Source organism: Candoia aspera, chromosome 6 (genome assembly GCF_035149785.1).
Source record: "Candoia aspera isolate rCanAsp1 chromosome 6, rCanAsp1.hap2, whole genome shotgun sequence".
Classification (NCBI taxonomy): domain Eukaryota; kingdom Metazoa; phylum Chordata; class Lepidosauria; order Squamata; family Boidae; genus Candoia; species Candoia aspera.
In genome coordinates, this window is record NC_086158.1 from 55,777,398 (window position 1) to 55,792,872 (window position 15,475).

The window sequence follows — 15,475 nt, forward strand, 5'->3', positions numbered from 1 at the left end:
TTTGGCGTGCTTTTGCTCATTCTCAGCTTTCTTCGTACTTTGCATACTATTCATTCAATAAATCAGTTTTCTCTAGTAATTACTGATGAGACTCCTTTTATTGGAATAGGCAATCATTACAGGTAGGAGCAACTCTAGGTCTGTTCGCATGCATTAGCTGAATTCTGCTTGCTTAATTTATGAATGGAAAAGTCATTATGATTGTCTTTCTTTATTTGCTATGCTAAAAATAAAGAAAAAAAAGATTGGAATGATTCATAAGAAAGTTCTTCCATAATGCATTTTGTCTGAGAACCTATGAAAGGGATTTGAAATAAAATGTTGTACACATTTATATAAATACAATATATAAATGCATATTTAAATACTGTGATCAGATTCTTCTACCCCAGAAATTGAAAAACTGTAGAAAAGGATAACTAAATTGATTAAAAGATGAAAGTTGGTATTGGTATGCATTGATGGCCATTAACTTTACAGGGATTAGACAACACTTATTAGTAATTATATGGATGATCAATGCAAACCGGCAACACCTAGATCAACACACAGACTTAAAAAACACTATACCAACCCTTCAGCAGGAGAAGCAGGAGACCAAAGGCAGTACAGCATCTTGAAAAAAAACCAATGCTTGCTTTGTAAATTATTAAAAGACCGCAACACTTATCCAGAGCTATATTTCAGGTGGTTTATTTATTTATTTTATGCAGAAAAAAATGAAGATAAAATGTAAAAACATTTATGACAATATATATTGCTTGATTTTATTGTTCAGATCTATGTTGATCTTCTGGATTCTGCAAATACAGCATCTTTTGTTGACTCGCACCATTGTTTCCACGTGAGTCGAAGTCAAAGAACAATGCAGAAAAATTAGTCAGAATTTAAGGCATATAATTATTGTAGTAAAAACCCAGTCTTCCTAATTCCATTCTGCAACTTGCATCTTCCAGTCCCTGAAATGCTTCTCCATTTCATGTCTAGCTTTCCAATTTCCTACATTTACAGTAGGAATAATTTTTTGAGGTTTCAGCCACTGAATAAATTGTTTCATTTCAAGGAAACTGCTGTGCTCACTGTAAGGAATCCCTGCATATAAAACAACATAGAAAAAATAGTATGAATAGCTGAAATTCAGCATAGAATTCAGCAGAGAAATTCAGCAGAGAAGATATCTGCAGACCCTTCACATCCTGGACATAAACTGTTTCAACTTCTACCATCAGGATGGCGCTACAGAGTACCGCATGTCAAAACTTCTAGACATCGAAACAGTTTTTTTCATGCCATTGCTCTGTTGAACTCCTAATTAATGTAGCCCGATATAACGATTGACAATGTATGGTAAGACATGACTGCTAAGATGTGACCGGTAATGCTTTGTTGGATGTGAACATAGGTTAGACAACAGATGCAGTATATTGTCCCTTAATTCTCCCTTTAAATATGAGTGTGTGTTAGTTAATAGCTGTAGTATTATTTTCCTTCAATTTTCTTTCTTGATTGTATTGTTTTAGTAAATAACATTACTATACTATTGTTTATTTTTGATGTTATGTAAATATATTGAGAGCTCTTCCACCGAAGTCAAATTCCTTGTATCATACTTGGCCAATAAAGTATTCTGTTCTATTCTAAATTCAGCATAATCTGCTTTGCAAAACCTGAACCCAGTATTTTAACTAAGTTTCAATTTAATCTACATACTGAGCATCAAGCTAAATTCTGGACAAAATTACCTAGCTTTTATCTTTACAATTAATTCATTAGTCTGCTTCTGATCAATTTTTTTGTTTAATTTAATAATTCATTGCACCTATCAAAATGCTGAAAGAGCAATAGCAAAAATCACTGGAAATAACAAAATACTTTATAAACAGTGAAAGACCATGAAAGAAATACTGTTTCCTCAAGAAAGGTTATTGGATATGTAATGTGGAACAATCTAAACTTCTGCCTATCTACTCCATTATCAAAGTATGTATGACAAATAATACGGTTCTATCTCTGATTGCTGTAAAGAGATATTCTGGATTTGTTGTTGTTGTTTATTCGTTCAGTCACTTCCGACTCTTCATGACTTCATGGATCAGCCCACGCCAGAGCTTCCTGTTGGTTGTCACCACACCCAGCTCCCCCAAGGATGAGTCCATTCTGGATTGCATACAGCTAATTCTGTTAGAAACGTTACTGTTTAATTTCTTCTGCTGCTCCTTCTTCTAGATGTTTTCTATCACTATCCTCAGTCTGACTTTGCCATAAGCACCTATTTGATATAATTTTTGGTTTTTATTGCATCTTCGCAGAACAGCCATGGAAGAGAAAATATAAGGGGAACTAGAAAGGAGATGTAAGTTTTGGCTGGCAGACAGATAATTCTCTCTTGGAAAGACTTGTCAGTAACATTCTAATGTCATTTTAAATCACTTCTATTTTGTTGGATTATTGATTTCAATTTATGCAGCTATGCAGGTAAGTTATAATACTTCCTCAATATAAAAGATGTTAGGTCTGTCTTGAAACATTTTTTTAGTATTAATATCATATGAAAGGATTGATTTATTCTGGTTAAAATAAATTGAAATCTTGAAATGTAAGTTTTGACAGACTTCTAAATGACAACCTCTTCCCTGGTAGTCTTTCACATTGAAACAGGGGACACCTAGTTCTCTATAGCATTTCTTCAGGAAGTAAAGGGAGAAAGATGGGGAAAGGAGATATAATAATGAAAATAAAATTCTTTACTCTCCAAGTTGATTTCTATAAAGTGTTGATCTGAATCTAAGCCTATAGCTGGGAAGGAAATAGGGCTTCCCCCGTCCCAAATTTATATGCCCTCTAAACGTTTTAAAACAATGCCTGGCATATGTAAGTTGTTTTTAAAAGACCAGATACAACCTTTAACTTCTAGGAACTTCTTGGTTCCAACTTGTTATGGAAAAATTAACAGAAGATAATTAAGCATATTAAATAATTTGAAATTATGTTACCGTATATAGTGATATTTCCTCTTGTCTGAGGTTGGATTTCACTCAAAGAATAACATCCATCTGAATATGTCCACCCGGTGGGCTTAAAAGCCAAAATATGATCAAAATTCTCAGAGAACTTATTCAAATGAGTCTGCAAATTCTACAGACAGAAAATAATACCTGGTTATTTCATATTTAAAATAAATACTTTTTAGGTAACAGTTTTCTAATAAGGATAATGGCAACACATTCTGTGGATTTTGTTAATATGCAGGGATAAAAACTTTTAAAAGAAAGGGAGAGCTATTACAGTTTTATAAATTTTCAGCATCTCTGCTGTGATCAGAAATGCGTAATAATGGTCAGAGTTTTATCTATATGTTCTAAATTACCATTTGGAGGAAATTCATGATGAACTGTCAGAATATTAATTCAGAATTTACCACTAGTAGTTCAATTATTAGACAGTTTGAAAATGGTGAAATGAGTTTCAAAAAATATGCCACAATGAAAAAAAAACAGTGACAGAAATTGACCAATAAATATTAAATCAGCAGCATCCAAGAAAAAGAATAGGAAACCATATCATATGTGCTATTTAGTACAAAGACACACTTGAAATATTCCTTAAGCAAATACAAAGCAGTATATGTGCTATTTTGCTGCAATGTTTACTTTTATTATATAGTTATATGCAATACTTAGCCATATACTTTAACTTAAAGAACTAAGTGTAAATTATTTAACTGTTCAAATTGCAATATACTTTATTTAACTTTGGTTTTCCCACTGAAATCAGTGGAACTATTGTGACTTCGGAGTAAACATATGTAAGATTAACCTGTAAGGATTCAGTCCTAAAAATGCTTCTATGACAAGTACCTATTTGCCTATTTTTAAAAATTGACTATTTATAATTATCCAAGCCATGTAGACTACTGAAATGAACATAATATAGAAAACATAAGGATTCAAAAAAAAAAGCAAGGTTAATAGATATAGGACTATGCAAAGTAATCAGAAAATCATTAAACTTAAAATGTTCCCAAAGAAATTTTGGAAAAATATTATTCCAATTAATATTTGGACAACTATAGGTATGTTGCTTTGAATCATGAATGAGATCAGAATGTCATATTCAATAGATCTCAAGGTACTGTGCATTCTTTGATACACTGGGAAGTAGTGAATTCAGTGAAATAAATGTTCTGCATGTAAAAGATTCACAACTTAACCTTTGGCATCTCCAGATAGCAAAGAACTTCTGTAGGGGTGTGCAACATGTGATGATTTAGTAATGGAACATTTTGGAAAACCCAAAACATTCTGTTCTCCCTCTGCCACATTCTAAACTTCTTTACAACCTCCTCCTTCCAGATACTCCTCCTGAAACTGCATGGTCTATAGGGAAAGCAAAATATTCTAGAGTTCTGAACAGAACAGAATGTTCTGTTCCTGACCTGCCAAATTTTGCACATCCCTAAGCTGTTGACATTTAATGAAGACCAGTTTTCCCCAACCTGATGTCTTCCAGAGGTGATGGACTATAATTCTCATGCTGGCTGAGAATTCTGGGACCAAGACATCAGGAAAATACCATACTGGGAAAGGCAAGCATCAGTGCAAACTATCAAAATGTTTTTAGGCTCAAGTGATGCAAAACAAATATTTTTGTAAGAATGCACAAAAATATATTTGTGATTTAATCTAAGGTCCTTTAATTTTGTGTTTACTCCCTGAAAGTAGCTCCAGTAGAGACCAATTGCAGTTCTTTTTTTAAATATACAGTATTGTGCAAAAGTCTTAGGCCACCATTAGATTTGTTGTTTTAGCAACGGTATAATGACCATATATAATTATTTCTCAGAGCCCAATCCTATCTATGTCTACTCAGAAGTAAGTCCCATCATACTCAATGGATAGAGGTGTTTGTTTCCGGTGAATAGGATAGGATCACACCTACTTCCTGCTGAATACAATGGGTTTACCTCTGAGTAAGGTAAATAACACCATTTTCAAACACCTCTATCAATGGGGCTTACTCACCAAATAATAGTTATTAACTGGCATAAGCAAAGGGTGAGCTGAAAGTCCATCAGCTGGGACCATGCAACCACCAGGTTTATGAAAGTTATTAATGGTATATTTTATATAAATCTAATAATATATTGTAGGAAAAAAATTGCTTTAAATAAATTCCCAACTGAGCTCTGCAAGATATGAAAGTCCTTGGAAAGCAAAAGAAACAAAATGAACATAGTAACATCATACCTAATAACAGAAGAAATAATTACATCGACCCAAGTCTTTGAACAAATGCCATCTTGCTTGCACCATAAAGCTTTATTAAACAGAGATTATAAAGATCACATAAATTATACTTTCAGCTATTGATTTTAAACTGGGTCTTATTTACAGGAGTTATAAGGAAGAATACCTTAAGGTAAAACTATATTCTGTGATTTTTCTTATCCTGAGATTCAGCTTTAATTCTTACCTTAAAATTAATTTGCATCATGGGCAGAAGATGTAGCAAAGTATTATTCCAGTTCAAAGTGATGAGGGAATTTATTGTTGCCGATTCCAAGCATTGCAGGGTTTTGTATTTCTCCCAAGACATGCTTGCTTTTGAGCCCAGAACTTCAGCTATAGCTGCAGGGTTAGGAGAAATAGTGACACCATGAAAATGGAAGAAAATGGAAGAAAAAATAATGTAAGGTTACTTTTTATATTTCTTTCACTGAAGGTACTATTTGCCTATATGTTTGTTTTGAACACAGCATCTTCTGCTGATTACTCATAAAAATTATTCTAATCCAATAGGGGTAGAGAGGATTCAGACAGTTTGACTAAACTAGTAAACTTCCTCAGGTCTGACCGTCTGCTCTTCCTGTCTGCCAGTTCATCAAACTGTTCGAAGATGGTCAATAAACAAACTGCGATACAAAGTCAGTTTTTTTTCATATTGAGCCTTCAGGATTCACTTTCAGATTTTTAAGAAACAATAGTTAAGGTATAAGTGAATGGTTCAGATAGGTGATAGCTTTTATGTAATTTTTAAGGAGAATACCAAACCTTTCATTGACACCTTTTTAAAAATCATTCAAATTGCACTAATTTATTATTTCTTGTTCAACTATAAAAATCTGCATCTGCTTGCTTGCTTAAGAATAAAAATAGAATAAACCATGAAGGGTTCCAAAAGTGGCTAAAAGATTCATTTAATTCCAGATATAATTTTTAAGAAGACCGACATGCATGTTTCAACTCTTTCCAACTTAGCATGGAAATAAATTACATTGCATTTGGAAAGTTACCCCACATACCAAGAAGCTGAGGTTGAAAGTTAAAAAGTCCCTTACATTTGCAAGGGCATTAATATCACCAGAGCATTTGTAAATTATAGCATTACTAAAATGAGGCAACAATCATCAGTCAGTTCATGTCATACACTCCTTTGTCTCTGCACTCTTTGCCAAGGAATCTAATGTGTTCCAGTTTTAACTATTTTAGGGCTACAGTACTTTTATGAAAGTAACATTATGCGTAGAAACTTCAAATTAGATTGTGCTGAATGTTAGGTTTTGCTCAAATATCTGGAATACAGTATCTTTGTAACTCTTATTAGAAAAGTCCCTCCCTTACCTAGAAAGACTTTTTCTTTTCCAACGGAATATGTTCCACAAACAACTAACGTTCGTGGGTTTAAAGTCACTCTTTCAAAGGCAGTATTGACAGCAAATCGAATTACTTCTTGCTGGGAAGGAAAAGTATACTCAGGACTACAATATCTAAGAAATAGAAACAAAAGACATGTTAGGAAACTCAACTATTTGAGGGACAGCCTCTCCCTGATTATATCTTCCCAACCCATCAGATCCAGCAGAGAGGGCATCCTGCACATCCCGTCAGCTAGGGAGCTTCACCTGGTGGGTCCTAGATGACAGGCTTTATCTGTTGTGGCTCCTGCTTTATGGAACATTTTTGCCCCTGAAGTGAGGCTGGCCTCATTTGTGCCTTTTATAATTTTAAAGTTTTTAATAATAATATTAATACTTGTTTTTATATATTGTTTTTAGCTTTCTTGAATGCCACCCAGAATCACTTGTGTGATGGGTGGCAAATATGACAAACAAACAAACAAACAAGGAAATAACACCTTTATCCAATGGTTTACACTTGCTCTACTTACAGAACAGATGAACAGTATCACAAAGATATATCAAGATAAAATTTAGTTAAAAGCATCAAACTCAAAGGAATGACAATGAGCCAAGGTTGAAGTTTCTAGTATAAGGGACAACTAGTACACTTGCACAGTTGTTAGAGCTCAACTGTCAATATACAACAATCATAATTATGGGGGAGGAGGGGATTAAAATTCCCTTCCAATCTTCTTTATTTTGTATATTTCTTGTGATAAAAAAAGCCTCTGAGACTAGTACAAATACATTCATTTTTCCAAAAAAAAGCTAATTACCTAGTACTTAATCAAACATTGTGGGAGAAATATACTGTAGGTAACTGCTTTGGATGCAACTTAAATCAGTCCATAATTTGTTCAATGTGTTTTTTTATCCATAAGTTAAAGTGATAACAAATATGCTGTTCTCTCAATTAGTAGGACACAACTGACTTGTAAAAAGAAATACCAGCCATTTCTTATGCACAACTGCCAAAGTAGGATGATAATGCTTTCAGTGACACAATCTATACCAAAATAATATTTTTAGTTAGAAACACTGAAAACTATTGGATGGGCAAAAACTAATCAATTGGTATTACAATGATCCAGGAATATCAAGAGTGATAGGGGAGGTTGTATATATGTAAACTCCTGCATTTTGTTTTTCTATAGTATGACTGTCCTATATTTTGAGACCTAAAATGAATAATGAGAAGTGATGTACTTCACATCTTAAGATGAATGAAAAATCAAACAGGCAAGTAACAATTGCTTTAGTTCCTTATTTCCCACTCCCTGTGATTAAAAGAAGAGCAGAACTTCTTCACATCTGTACACTGAATAATCATGCAGATTCAGGAAATATATTGAAAGGATTCCTCTAGCTTCATAAGCATCTTTTATTTCTTACCAAAGCAACAATATGCTACCATATGATACTATTAAAACACAATGCAATCTAAAGTAAATTTAAGGTAAGTTCATTGAGGACATTTCCTTAATTTTTATCCTTATCATTTGTATTGAATAGGACAAGGGAGATTTGGCTTGGCAGTAGTACATGGGAAAGTGATCTTAAACATGAATCAGAAATGTGATGCAGCTGCTAAAGTGGTAAATGCTATCTGGGGATGCATTAATAGGAACACAGAGCCCAGATCACAGGAAAGAATTGTTCCATTCTATTCTGCTTTGGTCAGACCTTATTTGGAGTACTGCGGGCCCCACAGTTCAAAAAGGGCAGTGAGAAACAGGAGCAAGTCCAGAGCAGAGCTATCTGGAAACCAAGCTGCACAGGGAATGGTTAAAGGATCTGGGCACAGTTACTGTAAAGAAATGCTAACCTAGGAAGATTTAATAGCTGTCTTCAAATATCTAAAGGATTGTCACACAAAAGAGTGGACTTGTACTCTATTGTCCCAGAATAGAAATGTCCAGAGCCAACAGGTTAAAAGTACAAGGATGGAAGTTCAGGCTAGACATTAGGAAGGATGCTCTGACTAAGAACTGTCAGCCTGGAGAACATGCTGCTACATGAAGTGGTAAGCTCTCTGCCAGAGGTTTTCAAACAGGCTGATGTCATATGTCAGACATACTCTAATGGATCTTGCACTGAGCAAGGGTTTGGCTTAGGTAACTTTGATGATCCCTTCCAACTCCATGATTCTGTCCCAGTGTATTTTTGTAGTTTGAAAAGTGCTCCCCCCTGCCCCAGTATTTTAATATATAATAAACACTTACGTTGTATCCAAGTAAACAGTGTGAACTCTCCAACCACTCAGGAAAGGACAGCACTCCATAGAAGGATCTGCCCTAAAGTCGCCTGTATGTAATATTATAGTCCCATTTGGAAGAGAGAAAAGGATCATTGCAGCACCAGGACAACTGCCAGAAGAATGATGGAGTGGAAGAGAAAAAAGGAAGGAGAAAAAGCATTTTGAATTCAAACCCAAAACAAAACTGACATTTTTTGGCTCCAATTAATAATATAATTTTATTTATTTATCTAATTTATATAGATGCCTATCTCACTTTTACAAGCAATTCTGGGCATCTTACAACAAGTTAAAAGTGGGTAAGGCAATACATACTTAAAAAACAGTATTTATATATTTATATATTTATTTTTATCCATTCAATCATGTCCGATTCTCAGAAACTGCCTGGACAAGTCCCTACAGTTTTCTTAGTAAGGTTTTTCAGAAGAGTTTGCCATTCCTCCTTCCTAGGGCTGAAAGGGAGTGACTGGCCCAAGGTCACCCAGCCAACACAGTCTCCCGGTTTATAGCCTGATGCCTTAACCATTATACCAAACTGGGTCTCTCAAAAAACAGTATAATTAAGAACAATTAAAAACACCAAAAGTATTTTAAAAAACAAGCTAAAAACAAAAAGGTGAAGGGTTATTAATTACTATACAGTACATTTATAAAAATACTTACTGATTAGCATCAAGCAACACTACTTTGATGCCATTTATTATACATTCTCTATCCATTGGCAGGATATGGACATATTGCTCTTGCACTCCCAGTTTATTCTTTACCAAGTTTCCAGTTATCTAAAGGACAAAAAGTGTTTTGCAGCTATTTACACCTGTTGTATCAATTTCATTTGGAGCTAATTACAAGAACTCTTAATTAGGCAAGTTGGTAAATAAACAAATAAGGAGAGAAAAAAATGGGGAAAAGCTGTTGTTGCTGAATACATGATTTGTATTTAGTTGCAGTTCATAACTGATTGAAGCCATATAATAGTTTCCACACTTGGTTTCTCTACCTCACCATTATACTTTGCAGATTCTGAACTGCAAAACACTGGTTGAATGGGGAAAAAAGTATAAATATTTAGCAGTGGCAGTAATAACTTTACAAGGAATGTTGACACAGATGTAAAGCATTCATGCAACTCTTGGCCACCACCATCTTAATTTGTTGATTAAGATAGATATATTTCAACATTAGGTAGAATTAGTTCCAGTTAAAATTCTATAGGATTATTAATAGAATCTGTATAGACAAGATGTATCTTAATTATTTTGTACATCACAAATGAGCCCACAATAAACATACCTTATTGCAGTATATTGGGAATGTAAACTTTTTAGTTAGGCCACCATAATGATCAGAATGGAAGTGGGTAAGGAAATAAGCTCTACATCCTTCGATCTCTCCATACTGGAATGCATCTACTACAAACCCAGTGCCTGTAACAAATTAAAAAGCAGGCAGTCATTTCTTATATAGTGCAACTGCCAAAGCCAACTACTACAGCTAGAATAATAGAATCCTCTGCAGCCTTAAAGGCAAACAGACTCATTATGGCATAAGCTTTTGTGAACTACTAGTCAATGCATCAAAGTTCACATTCCAGTCTTAACCACAAGTTTACGCCAGAATATATGCTAAGTCTTTTAAGTTACCTGAGGATACTTTGAGTTTGCTGTAAAACAGTTAAGAGTTACCACTCACAAAAGTACTACTACTAACCATGTTTTGGTTCTTTAAGTTTAAATGAAAATAAAAGGAAGGTTAATTAATATACTTACTGGGTATTCTGGCAATTGTAATTAGACATATCTGGAGGGCAAAGAATGTGGGGACACTTTCTTTAAAGCTATAATCCATAGATACAAATAACATATCAAAGAACTTACAGTACAATCTTATGCAAGTTGACTAAGAAGCAAATCTCATTGAATTTAGTGGACCTCGTTCCCAAGCGTGTACAAGTTTGCAGTCTTATTAAATTTCATTAATAATAGCACAATTTAAATTCCTTTATTTCCCTACATCCTTAAATAGTTTTCTGTAATTGTCTTAGCACTGTTCTACCAAAAAAATACAGTAACTGTTCATTACTATTGTTTAATTACATTTTTCTTTACAAAAAAAGATTTATATTGGCTACTCCTGCTCACATTTCAACAAATAGGTCGCAATCCTACCCATGCTAACAAGGAATAATGACTACTGAAGGCAATATAATTTACTTATGAATAATTTTCTGGAGGATCATAAAGCTGACGTTTCATTAGACAGCTAATTAATACAGAAAAGCTGCAGGGGTTTAAGTGAGTGAAGTAAGTTTTCAAAATGTTATTTCACTTATCAAATATTAAAAGGATATTTTTACATTTAGGAGAAAATGTAGCAATGCAATGGAAGGAAAACCAACAATCCTAAATTTTCTTACAAAATAAATACAGCACTACCTGGTATCTTCTTATAAAATGGACACTGTTTTTTTCTTATTTCAACTTCAGCAGGACATGACTCTCTGTATTGTTTTTTCTGCCTTCTCTGTCCACCAGATGTTCTGTCTATTGGGGTGTCATACTTAATGCTTGGACTTTCTGTGATTGCATCAGAGTCTCCTACTGATCCTTCAGCCTTCCTCTTTCGAGATATGAGCTTTTTTCCATTTGCAGGTGATGGACTCACAATCGCTCCTTCCTCTGAAAGATTTTTCTTTGGAGTATTCTCGGTTTTTACTTTTGGCTGCAATCCAAAGAAAACACCAATGTCCATTTGTTTTAGCCTTTTGGGAGGAGTGGTTTGGATTTTAGTGTTTGTAGAAGGAATGGACTGCTGTGTTTTAGAAACTGTACTAGGAAAAACAGGCATAGCTATACTATTACAAGATATTTCCTCTTTTTCTTTTATTGAACATAAATTGTTCTGAACTACTCTATTTCTACATGTATGAATAACAGTCTTATCTTTAATATCTGAACTACTGAGATCTTCTACTACTGAGCTTTGACCTGGCAGGAATGATTGCAGAGGCCCTTTTTCAGATTTTGAAGAAAGCACTAGATCCTTAACAGCAGAATCTGCAGAGAGCCCATAACTGTCATTAGAGCAGCCCTGCCCACAGTCACCTGCATTAAAATTAGAAGAGTTCCTTTTAAGCCAGTCAAGCTCCTCCTTAGCTTTTCTTAAACTGAAATCTCCTGTGGGACATTTCAGCTGATCAAAAAAACTTGCTGAACTGTCAATGCTGCTATGCATGTTCTTTTGGGGGAGAAGCTTAGATGTTCCATCTACACTTGCTGGTAAAATTTCAGAGGATTCATTGACTGTTGTTCCATCTTGCATCATTTTAACACTCTTATGCTGGAATTGCATCTGTTGTGGTCTATGAGATAAACTTCCAACAGTTCTACTTTGGCTTTCCAAATTCCTGGTATCAAATAGATTTTTTTTACACGTTATCTTTGCTACTGCTGCCTTTCTCTCCAATGCTTCCTTGTCTGCCTCATCTGTTTCTATAGTATTTTCCTCATCTGTATAAAGTGGAGAGTAAGAAATATCACTGTCATTCAAGTCAGCTTCTGAGACACAGGCATTCTGCTGAAAAGAGCAAAGCTGACTACCCAGCTTCGCAGTGTGTTCAGTTTCTTGAGAAAAAGGACTACAGCATTCAACCTGCTTTGTTCCATCTACATACTGTATTGTATGTTCAGGTTCTTTACTATTTCCCAAAGATGAAGCCATGATGTTGGTTATATTTGTGGAATCCATAGTCTTTGAACTCTGTTGTGGTAACGGAAGAGACTGTTTTGATTTTTCTATACTCTGAGAAACCTTCAGATCCTGTAATACTGTACAACTGAATTCATTATATGAAGCAGCACCAGCTCTAATGAAATTATTTTCTGTACTACATAAGGAGAATGCAGAGACAGAGTCCTGTGCTCTGCTTGCTGCAAGCTGGAAATGGCTATAGCGTTTGTAATGAGAAGGGATGACGGAAGAGCACAAAACGCCATCAGGACATTCTAACAAAAGAGGAAAATAAGTGTTAGGAAAATGTATTTTGAATACAGCTGTGCACATATACAGAACCTGAGATTTGCTGAAAAATGTGAACATCCTGAAAATTAAGCTTCAAAAAAATCATGACTAATGCAGACAATGTTTATATCCTCCCTTAATTTCCTCAAATTGAATTTATCTATGAGAAAGTAAACCTTCCAGTACAATGCCCGATGGAAACATAACACAATTTGTAGCAAAAAGACTTCCGTACAGGCATATGTGTGTCTACTTTTTTCTGAATTACTTGACCGGATTCACACATCATGCTTAACCATAATTTGCTGAATAAACTTCAACAGGCTGTATTTTTTTAAATAAAAGTATTCAAATTCAAATAATGGCAATTGAAACTGAGTTGTTATATTTTACTGAACACTTTGCAATTGTTTTTAATTGGATAAACTATTCTCTATAAAAAAAATTAATTTCATCATAGCCTTTCTTTACTCAATCAAACCTTTTGTACAGGATTTTGTTCTCCAAATTTTGGTAAATGCTTCTTAATCCATGCCACAAAACTGTATTTCTAACTATAATTCCGAAAAATCTGGCTTGTTTTTAGAATTAATTCAAAGACTATTGAATGTATGGTTGCCATTTTCTTACCCCCGGTCTCTGTTTAATCGAAAGACTGAACCAGAAATCTGGTAAGTTAAGGTTTTTCAGACATTGAGTTGCATGATGAAAAGTACTGTTTACATTTCTTAAAGGAACATAGCCTATTTTCAAAAACTATGATGAAAGTAGAAGGGCATTTAATTTCCCATTGAAACCGTACCTTTCTCAGCAGTCCCTGAGACATCCAAACATTCTGTAACATGCCACTGAGGTGTCTGGATCAACAATAAAGAGAATGGCATTTGACAACTTGGGCAATACCCCTCAAAAATTGGTCTGGCTTTTGCAGAGTTTTGCCTTTCACAGATTTTTGTTTCTTTTGCTGAAGTTGTTGCCAGACCTTCCTGTGACAATTCAATAGGATCATCACTGGAAAAACCTGGTTTTAATGGGTCCTGGCTACCTCTTTGTCTTGGTCTTTGCTTTGCCTTCTTAGGGGCCTGTTTTTCTTTGGGTGTTTTCCCTCCATTTCTATTGTTATTCATTTGTGATTTACAATTTGCTTTTTGTATATTGGTAGCAATGACTTCTGAATGTTGGTTTACAGGCTTTTGCCTCCTGATGGATTTATATTCCCAAATGTCTTCTTCGAAAAGACTATCTTCAGACATGGCAACCCATCAACGAAGGAAATATCTTCTTTAGATAAAATAATACCTCAGGGATTTCATTTGCATTATTCTACTACATTTACAAAATATCAATTGCCACTTTAAACATTGCACCATGCCATTCATATAAATGTTATCATCCAAATAGGGTTTTCAGTTTAAGTGCAATGATATTTCAAATATTAAAGTGCACTTAGATTAGGATTTACAATTCTAGCCATGAGGCCAGTTTTTAATCATCGTATTTTTGAGAAGTTTGACTACAGAATCTCAGAACTGTTCCACTGACTTCTTTTCTTCCTCTGTGATCCTGAAATACAGAATAATAAATAAAATTCCTTCAACAGTTCTTTATTTAGAAATGATTCAAAATATTCTAAAAATACTAAGAATCACGCCTCCTACTGGTTCTCTGAACTGAAAAGCAGAATCCAAATTTCAAATAAATTTCAATAAACACTGCATTGTTACTTCATTTTATAGTATCTTACAATGTAATATGCCTAAGCACATTTTAATTTTAAGGGTTGGCCTCAGAAAAGCAAGAGTATTCTCCCTCTTCTCTGCTTTTTCCCCATGTTCTCCCAATACAAGCCATGTCATAAACGTAGTTATCTGTCTTTGTTTTCCAAAACTTCCTCATGCTGGAGAGAAAACTAAGGGCTCTTCCCCACATCCCTGATGATGTGCTTTCTTCTTGTCCTCAACACAGGAGAAAAGTGGAAAACAGTTTCCACCCCAGTGGTTCTTCTTTGTCTTGCCTTGAAAACAAGGCCACCAAGGCTGCTGCAGGGACAACAGTTTCTGCTGCTGCTGTTGGGGAAGGGAGAAGCAGGAGGGGGGGGGCTTTTCTGACACTTGCGTCTTTCCCCAATTCTCCAAGTGTGAATCCCATATCTCCTCTCACCACAGCAATCCCTGCCCTTGCATCCTTGCTTGCTGGAGATCTCTGTTGCTGCCACCATGACAGTCGCGATGGTGGAAGGTGACAGAAGTTACCAGTGGGAAACAACCTTGTGGAATACCTTCCCTGTGTTCAGCATTACTGAAGCCCAAGAAAGAAAAGAATGAAAACTTCAACTGCCGAATAAGTCTCTGTGCTCTCCATCAGCCAAAGAAATAGCCACGGAAGCATCAGTCCCTGTGGCCAGATGGGAAGCACTGCTGAATCCCTGCAGTGCTGACCTCTCAGGCTCGGCCTCCATGCAAATCAGGTTTGTATGGAAAAGACTTCAGCTGTTTTCCACTGGAAAACACTAGTTT

The 15,475-nt window shown here is 35.0% G+C and overlaps 1 protein-coding gene across 1 annotated transcript; it reads right to left on the reverse strand.

Annotated features, from left to right (window-relative positions):
- Nucleotides 1-695: 695 nt before the first annotated feature.
- DCLRE1A (DNA cross-link repair 1A) lies at nucleotides 696-15,177 on the reverse strand. The gene is made up of 9 exons (XM_063307807.1): nucleotides 15,120-15,177; nucleotides 14,502-14,522; nucleotides 10,233-10,366; nucleotides 9,603-9,721; nucleotides 8,902-9,045; nucleotides 6,621-6,766; nucleotides 5,473-5,627; nucleotides 2,994-3,135; nucleotides 696-1,092 (listed from the first exon to the last, which is right to left on the reverse strand). The coding sequence occupies exons 1-9, from the start codon at nucleotides 15,175-15,177 to the stop codon at nucleotides 926-928; spliced, it is 1,086 nt and encodes a 361-aa protein (XP_063163877.1). The 3' UTR covers nucleotides 696-925.
- Nucleotides 15,178-15,475: the final 298 nt, after the last annotated feature.